General features: G+C 34.3%; 2 protein-coding genes and 1 pseudogene across 2 annotated transcripts; 1 reads left to right on the top strand and 2 right to left on the bottom strand.

Moving 5' to 3' along the window:
* Window positions 1-660: 660 nt before the first annotated feature.
* Window positions 661-8,867, bottom strand: LOC132624462 (uncharacterized; annotated as a pseudogene).
* Window positions 8,868-9,384: 517 nt separating this feature from the next.
* Window positions 9,385-11,783, bottom strand: LOC132622566 (uncharacterized). The gene is made up of 2 exons (XM_060337187.1): window positions 10,805-11,783; window positions 9,385-10,062 (listed from the first exon to the last, which is right to left on the bottom strand). The coding sequence occupies exons 1-2, from the start codon at window positions 11,372-11,374 to the stop codon at window positions 9,682-9,684; spliced, it is 951 nt and encodes a 316-aa protein (XP_060193170.1). The 5' UTR covers window positions 11,375-11,783; the 3' UTR covers window positions 9,385-9,681.
* Window positions 11,784-14,332: 2,549 nt separating this feature from the next.
* Window positions 14,333-17,225, top strand: LOC132623493 (senescence-associated carboxylesterase 101-like). Its single transcript, XM_060338257.1, has 4 exons — window positions 14,333-14,489; window positions 14,572-14,929; window positions 15,504-16,067; window positions 16,374-17,225. The coding sequence occupies exons 1-4, from the start codon at window positions 14,479-14,481 to the stop codon at window positions 17,166-17,168; spliced, it is 1,728 nt and encodes a 575-aa protein (XP_060194240.1). The 5' UTR covers window positions 14,333-14,478; the 3' UTR covers window positions 17,169-17,225.
* Window positions 17,226-17,453: the final 228 nt, after the last annotated feature.

Here is a 17,453-nt window from a genome sequence, read left to right on the forward strand (position 1 = left end):
TTTTTATTTTTAAACTCTATTTCGTATTTACAAATTTATTTTAAGACCTTGCGTTGGATAAATAATAAAACAATGAAGACGTAAATCTCTCGCTTTCACATATTCAACCGTCAAGTAAAAGTGAATATATAATTTATAAACGACAACTGCTAAAAAAAACTATTAGTTACAACAATCTGATATTCAAATGAGATTTTGTTTTATATAATCCTTGGTCATACATAAAACTCGACACATGGGGTGGAATTAAAATTACAAACTTGAGGTTGAGGGAGCTTCATATAATTTACCCAATTTCATTCCCTGGGCTCCGTTTTTTTTTTTTTTTTGGAGTTAATAAGACGCAACGCGTTACCTACCAGTTTTGAGTTCTATTAGAACCTTCCCGGCTTAGTGTCAACTCTTAACCAATAATTACTCAAGGCTTCAAGCAGAAAATATGAGAAAAGAAACTAAAACATGTACAAAAACAATCAATAATATATCCAACATAAAGCATATCGAATTAAACTTATATAAGGGTAATTAAAAAAAAAGTATAGTAATGTAGGTGTTTTGCACATCAGCATCAAAAGAAATGTTTAACTTCTGAACATGTGTCCCCTCCACCCAGCCCCCTAATAACTATGCTACATTTTTTTTTTTTATCAAGGCTGATGAGGTATCTTCTAATACTATACAAAGATAGCAAAAAGGCAAGAGTTTAGTCATATCTCCACTCCACTAACAAAGGGGACGTCGGCTGCTAAGTCACTCGAATAAGTAATACAACCATGACAAAGAGACTAAAGTCATAACAAAGATCAAAAGCCATTGGAAGCATGTTGTCTTGAAACTCCGCGAATACACGTCCATGGCGCTGGAAGTTGCATGCCCCGTACTTGCCAGGCTATGCTCAACTGCTTTCTCAGTTGAATCAAGTATCTGCATCCACATTATATGTCACAACTACGAGGCCAATATACAAAAAGTGACCTCGTAAAACGAGACACTAAAGTAAAAATTCGTAACTGGACAAGATAAATCAGAAATCAAGTGAACCCGAACAAATTGAATGATACAGTGTTTAATTACAAGTAAAGAATCCTCAAACATGTAGTAATGCCAGAGTTGAGAGTAATAAAATCTTGTTCTGTGTCAGAAATGATGGTATGAACTAGAATGGTCTCAACTTCCTTCTACAGGGAATAGTTTAAATGATTTGGACACAGCAAATTCATTCTCCAAGAGAAAATTGTTAGAGCTCCTGACAATTTAAACAAACAGTAGGAGTAGGAAAGCCTCAAAGTGAAAAGAGACAGGGAACTTACTTTCTCTGTGTTTTGGATAGATTGATTCATCATGAGACTACTCTCTTTGAGCTGCCGCGCCAAAACAACCATTTCATCAGTCAAGTCCTCCTGAAGTCTCCTGCAAAAGATGAAACTATCTGAGAATTGATCGAGGAGACTCCACCCAACTACCCTCACCTCTCCTAGAAAAAAAAAAAGTGCACAAGTGATTAATTTCTCTTTTTTACTTTTCTCCTACAAAAGAGAAAGACTAGACAAACATAAACATAGTAGCAAAATGCAGGTATAAGTATCACAATTGCAGATGAAAAACACCATCTTAAACTACAATTAAGACGACAAACCTAGTCTGAACATAAAACTAACCAGTTTTTTTATTTTATTGGATAAAGGTAGGTTATAAAGCTGACCAGTTCACATGGTCATCTGCTTTCTCTACATCTAATTTACAGCGCATACCTTCTTTTCCTTGTCTCGTTCTTAGCAACTAAGTTGCGTCAATTATTGGCATCCGTTCACAAAAGCATTTCAAGAATTGGACTAGTTTAGTAAATGCTAACTTCAACCTTCAGCTAGCTTTGTTAGTATGTTATCCATACGGCATAAAAAAGTTGTGGATTTATAATCTTTCAACTGCATGGGCCCTTTCTTTTTCGCATTAATTCTATGAAAGAAACATTAAAGCTCCTTCCTATGATGTTGATCAAACCAATTTTCACAGTGGCTCCCACCTTTAACAAAAGGCAATTGTCGATCAGTATGAAGACTCCACTTCTAGTTTAAGCAAAAGGTATTGGAGACTGATGGGCTCTATTACATTGACCATTCATTAATTTTGATGTACACGTGTCAAACGGAGTGTGCCATGTGCGTGGGTATTTCTTGTGGATTCTTCAAACTACACCAAAAATTAGCCCAAAAAAATGCATGTAATCGTAGTCAAGTTCATCAAACATAGAATGGGCAGTGGGGTACAAAAAACATCGGAGCTAAGAGTCAGTGTAGTATGTATAATTTATGCAATTTCAGAGCACTCAAAACACAAAAAATTCTAAAGATACTACACAAACAAAGATGAACAGTGAAGTAAAAGATGCTTCTCTTCAGCTCAATCAATTTCAAAATGCCAACTTAACTATAATACACCACCTACCATTAAGAGACTTCATAAAGGCAAATATTTGTAATAATAGCCCCTTATTTTCATTTAAGATGTTAGCTGTACAGCATATAACTGATAACCCAACAAAAAGACAGAAGTGGACAGAGCTCATAAAGGATTCCTCGCTCTTCTCCTCCTCTTATGCTTAGTAAAGAACACAAAAAAGAAAGATATGGGGTATCTCAAAAGAAAAAGATTATCATGCTTCCTTTCTACAGGCCCTGTTCTGCTTAAATTTAATAGATTTACTACATTTTAAGAGTGCAAATCCACTGTCTCTTTTAATTACACATGGAAAGCTGTTTCTTTTTCTTTTTTCTTTTTTTTTTTTTGGTGAAAACCCCTTGGTGAAATAAAAGTCAACAGGCAAAAACTGTCTATATATTAGTATGGAAAGTATTTATAGATAGAACACATGTGCTTATCAATATGTGTTCGTGCAGCATCATCCAGTTTGACTGCAGTTGATTGATCAGAATCGACGGTATCTCGAGATCTCTCCTCATTGTTAGAATGGACCCCGCTTCACTCAAAGAACATCATGTTCAAACGAGCTACTGATAAAATGGCATATTATAATGGCTATAAATGACAGAAAAAAAACATGCAGGTACCCAAGTCTTCTTCTCAATCCTTCAGAAGCAGAATTCGCACTTTCTGCTTCTTTAGGAGTTCCACAGCTGGAAGTCTCAGCCAAAGGTTCCTCAGGTGTAAGCACATTAGGCTAGATTTGGTTAAGCAAAGATAACAGATCATTGACATGTTAATCATATCAATAGAAGCCAAAAAAAAAAAAAAACAACTGAATACTTGCATATATCTATAGTAAGTTGATGTAATATAAGATCAAATGAGGACACCAGGAGAGAAGATCGAACCATGTTCAAAAACATCGAAAGAATGAAGCATTATGACAAAAAAATTAGCAGCAACGCCTAGTGAAGTCTGAAAAGTTGAGCGCTACTAACACCACAAAATAAGGCACTAAACTTCAAGGACAGTCAATTGATAAAAAAAATGTGAGTGTGTGTATAAGAATTGAAAATAACTAATGAAAGAAGAAGGAAAAAATAACTCACATGTAAAACGTTTCCTCCCTTTTTAATTAACGGAAAGTAAAAGGAAAAGTGATTAGCGAAAGTAATTTTTTATCCAAATCAACTGCAGTTAAATGAAGTTTTGTATTGCCGAATAAAAGCTAATATAGTGGTAATATTAATTAGATGTGGTGCATCTAATTAAACTTGAAGAGGAAGTACATTGGCACCAAGAAGAGTAACATGCCAAAAACACTTCATGTTCAGAGAAAAGCAGATAAAGGCATTAAAAAGATCTATAATAACCAACAAAGAAAATTAATTAAAATAAACACATGATAGTTGGAAAATGAAATTAAAGTCCTACAAAAATACCGAAGGTCGTTGTATGTAGTATTTTCTCATATTCACGAGAGTCTAGACTACTTACACTGTTACACAATTTACTTATGAAATGCTTTTAGCAGAATATACATATCCTTTTTCTAGGTCCTCAACTCTGTTTTGTATTTGCTTTATGATAACCTAATGACTTCTTATAAAATTCAGTTCTTGGACTTGAAAATTTTATATCTTCTGTTTTATCTAACACGATATGGTCAAGCTATTCGAAAATAATTGAAACCAGAGCATTCACAATTATGTCACGAATTGAAGATGTCCCACAAGCAGCTATTCATGCCCAAAATTCTTCCAATGGAGAAGTAAAGAGGTTCAACGCGAAAATTAGTGAGGATCATATCACCATCTGGAACGTTTCCGAATTTGCATTAAAAAATAAACATGCTACAATCGTTTGTAATAACTCTGAATGGAGTTAACTTTTAAAGTATGGTTAGGTTTGAACTTAAACTGAAAAATAAAAAATTTAAGTTGAGTGTGATTAAATTTTGAATTTGAATTGAAAAATAAACATATCCTTCCACAAATAAAATATTAATGAGTTATAATTAGCATAAAGGATAAGGAAAAATAACTAACTGAAGCAATCTTTGGTCCCAATCCATTATAGTTCAAATGAACTTTTACATCGTCAAATAGCAGATTAAAGAGCTAAAAATATCAAAAAGAATCATGTAGGTAACTTTCATAGTTGTAATTAAAACTCAAAAATTTTAAATTGAAAATACATGAGAAAGAAACGTGATCATGTAATCCAAATATTACAGTTATTAAAAATATTGGTAGTGTTTATAACATATAATCAAAGAAACTATTTTAGACAACATAAAATTACAATTTAGAAGAAAATGTGACATTATTTGAATTACAAGTATAACGTGCATGAAATATCATATTTAATAGTCTTTGACTATTTAAGCACTTGAATATATTAACTGTACTACAAAAGAGAACAAAACTTACGTGAATTTCAGAGGGCTGGGGGGGGGGGGGGGGGGTGACGTGACTTTTGAAAATTCTACAGGAATAATTTGTTTCAATATTCCACTTAATATTTGACCTATTTGCTCTTCAAATTAGTTGCAAGGTGGCTTCTATTTTTGAACTTTTATGTTAAACGGTAGTTTTTATAATCTACTATTTATTTAAATTTTATTTTTCATTTATATGCACAAGCATAGATTTAAAGGGAAATTTCAGAAATGTACAATTCACTAACTTACATTGCAAAAATATAGCTCAAAACCTATATTGTAAAAATATAACCCAAAAACACTTTTATACAATGCATACACTTATATACTTTTCAGGTACATTATGTATATAGGTGTATGAAAGTGTATAATGTGTAGATATATTTCCTAAAGATATAATTATACTTTATACACGAAAATACACACTTATACACATTTATACACAATCATGCAATATTGTATAAGTGCATACATCTGGACTGGTTTTAATAAGAATTGCACTTTTTACACAAGACAGATACATTATGTATATAGGTGTATAAAAATATATAATAGTGTATAAGAGGTGTGTATACGAGTGTATACATACCTCTTATACACTATTATACACTGTTATATAGAAAAGCGGAGGCGTTGAAATCTCGACGGCCAATGAGTAACATCTCGGAGACACCGAAAGCGGTGGCGCTAAGAGCTAGGATTCCGACGTTGTGTCTCTTTGCTTATGTACAAGCACGAAGCTCTCTAATTTCTTCTCATTTTCCATCTTTGTCGCCGGAAAACACTAACAAGTGAGGTGGTTGCTGCCCGTCGCCACCGTTGTGCGGTTGAATTGGGAAGTTTTTTTACGGCGGCAGGGGTTTTCTCGAGAAGTGAATTGGGCCGATGGAGGATCCTGGAGCAAATTTGATAATTTAATGGACAGGGAGAGAGAGAGAGAGAGAGAGAGAGAGAGAGAGAGAGAGAGTCATTTTTTGTAAGATTTAAAAGGGCGGGTCAATTTTAATAGCATTGTTACCCTAATTAACATATAGTGTAGATTATTCTTAGATTTAATGTATCTTTTCAAACCAATATATCAACTACAGTAATAAATGAGTGATGTTCTTAAAAACATTAATTAATGCAAAAACGTGGCGCTTCTTATAGATTCTAGGTAAAAATGTTAAATGGAGAAAATTAATAAAAATACTTAAGGAAAAAAATGTACAACGAGAGTTTGGAGTGTTGGGGCGTTGGGGGGGGGGGGGGTGTTGTAGATATAGATGAGGTTATTTATCTTTTTAAATTGATTTTAAGAATATAATAAAATAATTAAGCAATACACAAAATATTATTTATAAATTTGAAAAATTGAATAGTTGTAAACAATAGAATAAAAATTCAAAAATTAAAAATGACGAGTAAGAAAAATTATATTAATAAAGAGAACACTGGGTAAGTATATTAAGCCAATTGATAAGCTAATACAAACTCATATTAATAATTTTAAATAGTGAACAATGTAATAATGAAATATATAAAGCATAAAAATGATTTGATAATTATATAATTCATTGTCTTTAGTTTCATGTAGGTTTGGTTATTGGTAGTGTGTGTGGGGTGTGGGGTATTGCATACGTTTTATTGAGAACTAATATAATCATTGAACTTTTTTAAGACATTATGATTCAATATTCTCAAACAAGACATATCAAATCATGATATGATTAGGAATAAAAAATTTAATATTGTCCGTGCATCGCGCGGGTACGAATACTAGTACAACAAAACTGGTGATGAATTTTTCAGTTGCTACTTATCTTATATGACAGATGGGATTTAGCCTCTTTCTATCTAATAAATGGTAAAAGACAATTGAATCCAGTACTAAAAAGAATAAAGAGGAAACAGACTTATATTAAGGAGAGAAAGTTAACTTTATTCACTCCGCTTTACTTTTCTTTTCATTCTTAACAGGATATTGAATTTTTTTTCCATGATTTTACAGCATATCCTCATAAAATAGGAAATGCCGGGAGAAGAAAAAGCTAAGCCATAAATTCAGATGCTAGGAAATCAATAAAAAAGCAGTAAAATTGAATTGAATTCCTGAGTGTAAAATAAAAAAAAAACACTTACGGGGAAGCTGAGTCTGAAGCCCTATGGAGCAGCGTAAAAAGGAAAAAAAGGTGGGGGAATAAACTTTGAAGTCAATCGAAAGTTAGGGAAGAAGGTGAAGAAGTAGGGAAACAGAGAGATGGATGAGAGTGCGAGGCGAATACACACGGCAAAACTATAAAATCTTAAGGCCAGCCACCTAAGCGTTCATTGAAGAAGTATATTATGTATATAATCCTACTCCGTTCGATAGGAAGGCCTGAGCATTTTGCTCAAGACTATCTACTGGGATTACAAATGGTGGAGGATCCAACTTATCGCCATTTGTGGAATGTCATAAATCAAACAAAATTCTCTCTACCTTCAGTCCACAAAGCTTCTGAAACAGTGCCACTGGGCAGTCAATCTATCAACCACTGAAGGTATCTTTTACATCCACCATATATGTCCAAAATGAAGGAAGAAAGGGGAGTAGATATTAAACCTGATTATTTCACATTAGCATATCATATACGGAGAAACAGGAAAATCTAATGAATATTCATTAAACCGTTATTCTGTCAACATGATGTAACAACGCATCTGAGTTAATAAGGGCAATGACTATAATGAATGGAAAACATATGCGTAAAAGTTACCTTTCATTGGCTGAGGACCTTCAGTAGGAAAATCTGTTTCTGGCCGCCAAAAGGAAAAGAACAAAGCAAGTAAAGTAAGATATTCGATCTAACAATACCTTGCCACACTTTAAGTCAAGACGTTTACATAAAACTTCACTCTGCCATTGATTAGAAATGAATATTCATACGAAACTACAAGAAGCTCCTTTTCAAAGTTAACAAACATCGACAGTTCGTAGATCTAAGAAAGCTTACAAGTTCCCATTGCAATTTTCAATTCGCTTCTTTTCGGTCATAAGTGTGCACTTTAGAAGGTAGAACTGTAAAATTGTGTACTCTAGTGCCGCTAGTGTAACTAGTCCAGTTAGTTAGCAACATATTGGTAGTTAAGTTAGTTAAAATAGTGTCATTAACATACTAGATATATACTTATTAACTCTATTGTATCAAGTAACGAAATCAGATTTTACTCGTCTCTATGTTATAATATGTCTCTCTCTAAGAATCATCTTCTACACTCTAGGTTCCAAAAGCCTTCAAAGGCTTCCTAAGAGTTCTGCAATTTTGCCACAATATCTGCGTGTGAGTTTCACGCACTATATTTTTTGGGCTTGCGGTTATTTCATGTTTAATAGGAACATGTTTGTTAAGGTGGAAGTGTCTAATAGGAAACACGATGTATATTAAAATGGAACTAGTGGGTAACTTTAGGGGATTATCTATGAATTAAACCTAATTAAATGGTGATACTATAGAGGAATATACTTTTCCTATTTCATTTGATGTGATATTATTTTCCTTTTCAACTGCTTTATAAAAAATAACACCTTTTTATTTTTAAAAATAATTTAATTTTAAACTTTAAATTTTGTAACTACATAAATATTACGATATAATTAAGATAGCAAATTTTAAAACTTCTTTTTTCTTTCTGAAACCTCAGGATCGATCAAACAAGTTCCCATAGAACACGGGAAAGAAAGCTGAATACCCATTGCAGCTCATTCCATATCTCCCTAAGGGAAAGAAAAAAAGAAGAAAAGAAAAAATGAAGTGTACCCAATTTGTGTCAGAAAAGTTCAAGAAAGCTTACACATCCAGCCAATAACAACTGTTTCAATCCTGTGATTGGGAAAGGGCAAGCCCAACCTTTCCATCACTACAGCCTTCCACAAAACTGACACCAATAATAGCACATAAATGGGCATTTTGCAATGCTAGTCAAGGCCATCACAGAGATCATTGACTGGGAAGGTACCTTTGAACAGTCCTTTTGCCATGCCCTACACATGTTGCTCACAACTTTTTATAGTCAGTTGCCAGTGCTCTATTTTTTCCGTGCTCTTCTCACATTTATGAAGTCCCAAAGCAACTACTCAATTAAATTGAAAATTATCTATGCAGATGTAGAAAATAACACAACATGTTTACAAAACCAGTGAACACAATAGCTCTTGGGCCAATTCATCTTGACTGCTGCTTTGTCATGTCTTGCCTTCAATGAGCCAATTTCTTTTGGATTCAGTCCGAATATCCAATAGGTATTTGCTACCTCCTGTCCAAATAAATATTGGATAACTATGTCTAATAGTAAGACTTAAGCAGATGTGAAGATATCGTGTAGTAACAATTTTTGCCTCTATTGATTTGCTACTTGAAGTATTACTCCATCTCTTATGATTTTCATACCACTTTATTGATAGCTAAGCCACATTCTTGCGTGCTTAGATAGCCAAATTTCAACTATACTTCAAACGAAAAAAAAATACTCCTACTCTGTGTTGCCAAAAGTTTGAGAATGTGAGAATTTCAATTTAACCAAAGGAATAAGTACAAAGACAATGAGTTAAATTGCATTCAATGAATCAATAAAGTTACAATCAGCTCATCAACTAGGTATTATATGAGCGGATAGTATGAAAACACAACATAACTATACTATCCAAGATTGACAGAGACACATGATGATGATGATATTCAAATATTCATCTACACTGTACAAGCAATTGGAAATTAATAATGACTGTCTCCAATTATACCTTTAAACTATTTTCTACTCCTTTACCAAATGAGTAATAAGAAATTAAAGACTAGCTATTTAGGATCAGTTGATTGATTCTTGTTACCAGCCAAAGCAAGGATAGAACTAGCAAGATTATTGATAGAATCAACAAGTCCATTGATGCCTTCTCTATTAATCTCAGCCTTTGATTCCTCAATTTGTAGCCTTCTTTGATGCAAGTTTAGGAGTTCTCTGTGCCTTTTTTCTTCTCTCTCTTCACAAGACTGAATTGTTTCTGCTATAATGGCAGCACTCTTTGAGATGGCAGAGCCAAATTCTTGTGATGAGTTGTTAATGTTATCATCTTTTGCTGTGCCAGTACTGGTTCCTTCACCTCCTCCACTCATTCTTCTTTTCTTTGCTGGTGAATCTGAACGCTCACTGCTATGATCAGGATCTGAGCTATCACTCATCTCCAAATCATAAATAAATATATCAAAAAAGAAATTCCATTAATGCTAAATGGTCATAAAAATGTCACTAGCTATTATGACAAAGTTGAGTGAATGAAACAGTTCAAAACTGTCAATGTCTTCCTAGATTATTGATGTGTTAGATATTCAAATAAATTCAAATAAGATCCATTTCCATTAGGCATTAAAACCCTATTCTCCCCCATTCCTAGCTACCAAAACATGGGTAACATACAACGAATAAAATAGAGAGAGAAGAAGAAATAAAAAAAGTGACATTCAAGAATGCTTTACAGGCAGTGAAAGAAAGCATAAAGAGATGATTGAATATTGAAAGTTGATCACTTGATTATTAAGTAAGTATATTATTTCAAGAAACAAAATAAAAAAACTTGTTTTTTTAAAAGCATTAAGAATGCAGTAGCTGCCAATGTAGGAAGAAAGGAGAAAAAAAAAAAAAGGTCCAACTAATTATGGAAAACCTAAAAAGATTTCAAGCAAATTAAATCAAGAATTTTCAAAATACAACACAGGCAGGGCAAAAGAACTTTCTCTCAACCAATTGTGTCAAGTATTATACTTTTTCCAAAATAGACTTTTTATCCAAGTGGGGTTCTCTAAAAGCAAATACTATATGAGAGTAGACTTCAAAATAGTACTAGCTACTAGTTAAATAGTACTTAGTGACCATTCACAGTGTTTTTAATGATTAAAAAAATGGTTGGAGATAAAGAGTACCTACTGTGGGAAAAGGAACGTTAGTAGTGTAATAATCTGTTTGTGCTACTGTTGTTGGTGGTGGCAATGGTGGAGGTGGCAAAGGTATAATTTGAGGTTGAGTAGCTTGTTGTTGCAATGTGGGAGGCAAAGAAGGCAACACCATTCTTTGACTTTTTCTGTCCACAACATCAACCAATGCCTCATAAATCTCAGGCAACATATTTGTAGGCAAGTTCTTTTCTTTCCTTTCATTCTTTTCAATACTCCAATATGATCTTTTTTCCTCCCCAGTCTCTGCTTTATCAGTCTCTCTTCTTTCATATTCCCTAACTTTCTTGAAATCTCTCATGAGATTATCCCATTTGTCATTACACTGATTTTGGCTCCTTAAACAACCATTTCTCCAACAATAGTCCTCCACCCATTTCCATCTTAGCTCTGTTGGTTTTCCCTCTTGCCTTCTCATTCTCCTTTCATCATCCATTTTCTTTGCTTCTAAGAGTACCATTGTTTCTTGAACCGTCCAATTTCCTTTTCTATAGTCCCTAAACATGTTACTCGTCCCACCTTGATCACCCACCATTCTATCCATGCAAAAATAGCAACAAAGAAATTAACTTTATGCCAAAAGAAGAAAAAAAAAAAAAAGAAGGTGTTCTTTTCTTGGCTTGTTTTGCAAAGTTGAGGCAAAAATGGCAAGAAAAAAAATGGTTTTTGAGGTTTATGTGTGGTTTTGAAATTTGGAAATGGAAAATATGAGAAGTAGTGAAGAGGAAACAACAGAAATAATCACCATATGGTCTTTTAGCTATGTAGCTCCCCTCAAAATCTTCAAAAAGAAATCTTGCAAAGTTTAAAGTTCAAATGAAAGACTAATGAGTCAATATTCAGCTATATACCCAAAAAGTTGCACAATTTAGAGAAAAAAGGTGATAGGGAGAAAGAGAGAGAGCAGAAGAGAAGTATAAGCAATAAAGAAAGAGTTCCATTATAAGAAAAGGCCAAATAGAAATCCATTCAAACTGACATATCCACTACACCCAAAAAAATTCACGCAGAGAGTGAGGGGTGTACTGTGGAGTGGGGTAAAGGGAAGAGGGGGGGTGGGGGGACAGGGTTTCAGGGGCTAAATAGTCATTTGCTGCATGTAATTTGATGAGCATTAACATACGTGGTGAGCCAGCAGCCATAGTTATAATACCAAAAATTCTTTGCACCTTCTTGATCATTTGTACTACTGTACTCCTTTTATTCATTTTATAAAACATTGCACTAGTTTGGTTAAGGTCAGAGAAATGTTTTCTTGACCATCATTTTCTTAGGTATATCTTACATATTTTGAATTACAAGTAAGCTATATTTTATTTTAAAATACCTGAAAACTGTGTTCAAATTCACACCAAAACTTAAGTAATTTGATGCTTGTGCTCCAAATCCGCGGTATAAAATGAAATAAATGGAGTGTCCTCATGGAAGAGGTTGAATGTATGAATAATTTTAGTAAACCTATATGTTGAAAAGATAAAATATAGAGAAGTTTCAAATCATTTTTAGTTATATCAGTTTGTGTGGTTGGAAATATACTCTAGAGCCAATTACACGAGATATGAATAATTAAGTGTATTTTTTAAACGTTCATATTTGTAGTTTATAAAATCAACTAAGGCATTCTACATCCAGTTGTTTCCATTAGAAATTCCTGCTTTCTGTCTCTTTTTTTCGTCTCTTGAGCAAAAAAGTGCAATAAGAACAGGAAAGAGTTCTCTCCAAGTAGGGATCTAGTAGTTCAGTTAGCTGACTACTTGAATTTTCACCTTGTTGATGAGGGTCCGAATCAGACCTATCGCCAATACTAAGTAGCAGTCAAAAATTTGTATCCATTTTTCCTCATAGTATGCATGGATCGGGTATATCATGGCGAATTCTTCAAAAAAAAAAAAAATTGTGTCTTCCACAATTGATTGTCCATCTTTTTGATATATATCAAGCATTGTATTTCAAATCGAAGCAGTTGGATGTCCAACTCAGCCCTATATGACATGACAGATCAATAGATCCATGTGGCTGAGAGCCCTCACAGTTTCTTTCCTTTATTGTCTTTCTAGACTTCTTTTGGATCAACCAACTGGATCATGGCAGAGTCGGCCTAAAAGTTCCTGGAGGCCCATACATGCTCGTTGGGCCCCTAAAACAGTCTTGCAATAGCCAGCAACAACAGAAGAAATGTGGCAATTTTCAGGATTACCCTTCGCTGGGGGTGGTCTTTAATTTTTACCCCTCAAAATAGTAGTCTTTAAATTTTGTCCTTCAGGCAGAATTTCTGCCTGTGCGGCCCAAATTCTGCCTTGTGAAATTCTGCCTAGCGATTTTTATTTTTTTTTACCTGAACTGGGGTTCGAACCCACAACCTCGGGGTGTTACGCGAGGGGTGTAAATTAAAGATTACCAATTTGAAGGGAAAAAATTAAAGACCCCCACAAATGAAGGGCAATCCGCGCAAAAAAAAAAAAAAAAGAAGAAGCTCAGGCTGAACAAATTTAAACATGGTATTAAGGTAAGTTCAATAACAGTAACAATAAGCTTAAGCAGCAACACTGCATGGTCAATACTATCACAATTTGAATTAATTATATTGAAAATGACTTACCAAGAGCATAAAACATCACATAAACTAACTACCAAAAAATCCGCCAGGTCCAGGCATCGAAGGTCCTCCGGGACCTAGAGGAGGACCCCGTCCAGGTCCTGGTCCTGATCCAGGCCACGGTCCTCCTGATACCATGGTTCATTTAGCCTAGATTAACCAACCAAGTTTATACTGGCAACCAGAATTTTGGAGTAGCTAGCTTTTGTTTACTTTCAATCTTGAGTTGGAACTATATAGGAACTAAGTTGCTAAATATATACTGCTATTATACTGCTCTAATCTAACATTCTCCATTCTACTAGCCAAAAGGTAAAGCCTGACCTGATCTTCCTTTCTTTTGACAATGCAACACTTATTTAGTGCAAGCAAATATCTGAACCTCAACGAGATTTCGTTTATTTTTTTCAAAAGAATTATAGATTATGTCAATAAAATGAAACAAGCAAGTAAGCACTTGAAGTAAAGAGAGGGTAAAAACTTACCTAAAGAGAGAGCTATGAAGTTGATCCGATTAAGCACGCACGATAATTTGGGGAACCTATAAAGGGGGTGTAATGAAATGTTTTCGTAACACAATCAATACTGAGATGAGAACTTCATTAGAAAAATAAATTAACCAAAAAAAAAAAAAAGTTTCATACTCTTTTCACCTCATTTTATGCGATGGTTTTGAATGATCACATAGTTTACGATTTGAATTTGACTTACATATTACTTATATTTTCTACATTTGAAGTAAATTTTAAAGTAATTTGTAAAAGATCCAAACTGAAAATTCTGTGAAAAAATAAACATAATTATTAGGATTCATATAATCAATCTAAACTTATTTGGAACTAAGGCATAATTGTTATTGTTATAACATAAAAATACAACAGTATTAAATATTTGAGATGTCCCAAAAGAAAAGTATGGTATAAATTGGCACGTACCCCCATACACTTGCACGTAGGAATTGGAAAATGGAACTTATATCCCACGCGTAGTTGACAAAGGTTGAAACTAGAAACCAAGTTTACCTCTTCTTAACTTCGGTCTGAAGCTCTCCAATGGTGTCCTTGTAAGCAATCAACACTATCACGTCTTAATTTATAGTCTTAAATCAATGATTCTAATGGTTAAATTTTCATCTACTATTCCAGGTACAGCACTGGACTTGAATTGGGCAATTTATTGCTAGGATCAGACTTATTGGATCATTCATGGGATGCAATTTCAAAGCTTCAAAAAGAGACCTTTTTAGAGGACCCATCACTTCCTTTTTCTGTTAAATACCAAGTTTATGAATACCCAACAAAGTTTTCTATTATTGCTTTTGTATGCTCACCTAATTATGCTGTGAATCATTTGCAAGAAGAGTTTAAAGAACTGGTTTCTTTAGATGAAATTACATCCTTTGACTTTCTTTGCACGAAAAGTAGTAGTTCCATTTCACTTCATAAGGCTGCTTTTACCCTTTTTGCTTCTCTTGAGAATGATCTCCCTCTTCTCAAACAACAGGTACAGTGCCTTAAATTGTTAAATTTTTTGCATTCTTGGAATTTTGAAATTATATTATGTGTTTCAAGAAATGAACTTTTTTAGTCAATTGGATTCAAAGATCCTTAACTTTGAGATGTAATCTTGAGTTGATCATTTTAATTTGTGTTGATGTAGAGAATATACAGGTTTTAAATTATTAAGGAATCATTTAAAAGGTATGATTTTTATAATGTTTGATTTTGTATGAGAAGGTTATGAGGAGGCAGTTTAATAAGACTATAGTTGGGATTACATTTTTGAGCTTAAGAATCCTACCTGTATCCTTTAATTAGTAGGAATACTAGATTAGTAATAAAAACACAACAGTGAAGAAATGATAGTTGGGGCCGGATTATTAACTAAAGTTTAATTATGCCTTCTTTAGCTGGGAGGACAACAATAGTAGTAACTAAACACCAGATTAAGGGAGGAAAGATACTAATGATTGCTCTCCAGCTTATAATTTGCAAATGAAGTGTCAAACTGTCAGCTTGGATTACCTCTTATATGTGTAACTGATTCTGGCGTTGTTGCTTTATCTGCTTTGATGTAGTTCACCAGCAGCCAACCTCTAATTGTAACTGGACATTCTCTGGGAGGATCTGTTGCATCTCTGTTCACCTTATGGCTGCTTAATAGCCTTCCCAGATATGGTGTGCAGCGTCTCCTCTGCATCACTTTTGGGTCTCCACTTCTTGGTAACAATGGCTTCCAAAAAGCCATTTCAGAGTCTCAGACATGGAGCTCGTGCTTCTTGCACGTGGTCTCAAACACAGATCCAATTCCAGGATTTCTGATCTCGGACCTTAATGCTAACTTGACTAACCCGAGCTGTTACATGCCATTCGGTACCTATCTCTTCTGCTCAGGATCAGGTTTCTCTTGCTTTGAGGAACCACAATCTATTCTGGAGTTGTTGATGATAATGAGCTCAACATGTGCTGAAAGTGAAAATCTAAATAACTGCTCTCAGGTTATTGATTATGGACATAGCTTGGAACAGCTAAAGAGCAAAGCTGTTTGCAGGGGTATCTCAGAGCTGCCCGACTCAATAAGTAATCCACTTCAAGCAGGAACCTATCTACTGCTAGAAGCAACCAGATTTGGAAAGTTACAGGTAAATACACTTCATTGCTACTTGATCAAATTGTGTTGTTCCCACTTTGACAGTTCATCTATTGAAGCACAACGTGAATGATGAAAGATAAAGAACTTGAGTCGTTCAGGTGCATATACAAGTTGTAAAGTAAGAATTATGTTGAAGTATTGAAGATCGTACAAGGCTTGAAATTAACCTGAGGCAAAAGTTCTTGGTTAAATGGGCTATAACACGCCAGAATACTTTTTTCTTTTTCTCTATTAGTGTTCTTTTTTTCCCTTTTCTGTCAACAAATTTTAGATGTTTGCCTCTTAACTGCAACAGGAAAATGTTAACTTGAGCGATCTCGCAATGAATATTGCAATAAGGGCAAAGATTCAGGCCAAACACAAGCAAAAGGTTTTTGATCCCGTCAAAAGACTAAGTATAACAAAAACGTCCATGAGTTACCTAGAATGGTACATGAAAAACTCTTTGGAAGAGGCAGGGTATTATGACAAATATAAGACCAGACGTTCCAGAAGCAGAGACGAGATTGAAAGCACAGAAAGCCTAATCAAGCATCACAGAACTCTGAAGCTGTTCTGGAAAAGAATAGTAACTGAAGTAGAAAATTTGCCCTGGAAAGAGGGGAGAAAGCTTCGAATGCGTTACCTATATGCAGCAACAAGCTATCGAAGGATGGTTGAACCACTCGACATAGCTGAGTATTACGGTAGGGGAAAGAAAGATTATGTAAGTCACGGAAGATCTGAACACTATAAACTATTGGAGAAATGGTCAACTGATGAAGATATTCATACATACCAGAGAAGCCAAGCCTCTAGTCTTACGGTTGATTCTTGCTTCTGGGCTTATGTTGAGGAAGCTCTGATCTCTTGTGAAGTGTTGAAGGATGGAAAAAGTAGCCTAGAAGACCAAGAATCGGCTAGAGGAAACCTGATCAAATTCGAGGATTATGTAATGGACATGATTAATAACTTCTTGGTGTCTCCTGAGATTTTCTTGCCTCAAAGCAGCTTCATGCTATGGTGGAAAGAATATTGCATAGTTGTAGGAAATTCATCTGCTTCACCTTTGAGTAATTTTATGAAGGATGAGTTTCATAGATATGTTTAACAAAATTATACCTGTAAAGGAGATTTGATCATAAAACATATCCTAGTTGTAAGATCATCCTTTTGTTTTCCTCATAAGTTGCCCAATAGTTGAGTAACAAGCAATAACTCACATGCCCAACTTAAAACTACTTTCCATTGGTTTTCTTTAATGTAACCTGTAACTTTATAATTTGAGTTGCCAAACATGATTAGTTTCAGAATACAGTAAAATTATGGGGGGTTTTGGTTTTCCTTCCTTTTGATTATTGACCAAGCATTCTTATAGTTGTAGATTGATATGAGC

The sequence above is a fragment of the Lycium barbarum genome, chromosome 12 (assembly GCF_019175385.1).
Source record: "Lycium barbarum isolate Lr01 chromosome 12, ASM1917538v2, whole genome shotgun sequence".
In the NCBI taxonomy this organism is placed as follows: Eukaryota; Viridiplantae; Streptophyta; class Magnoliopsida; order Solanales; family Solanaceae; genus Lycium; species Lycium barbarum.

Excerpts from the sequence above, each read along its gene's own strand:
- LOC132622566 (XM_060337187.1), bottom strand. The coding sequence starts at position 11,374 with ATGGATAGAATGGTGGGTGATCAAGGTGGGACGAGTAACATGTTTAGG. Across the intron at positions 10,063-10,804 it reads CTAACGTTCCTTTTCCCACA|ATGAGTGATAGCTCAGATCC; the intron begins GTAGGTACTCTT and ends TATGATTTGGAG.
- LOC132623493 (XM_060338257.1), top strand. Across the intron at positions 14,930-15,503 it reads TCCCTCTTCTCAAACAACAG|TTCACCAGCAGCCAACCTCT; the intron begins GTACAGTGCCTT and ends GCTTTGATGTAG. Across the intron at positions 16,068-16,373 it reads CCAGATTTGGAAAGTTACAG|GAAAATGTTAACTTGAGCGA; the intron begins GTAAATACACTT and ends TAACTGCAACAG.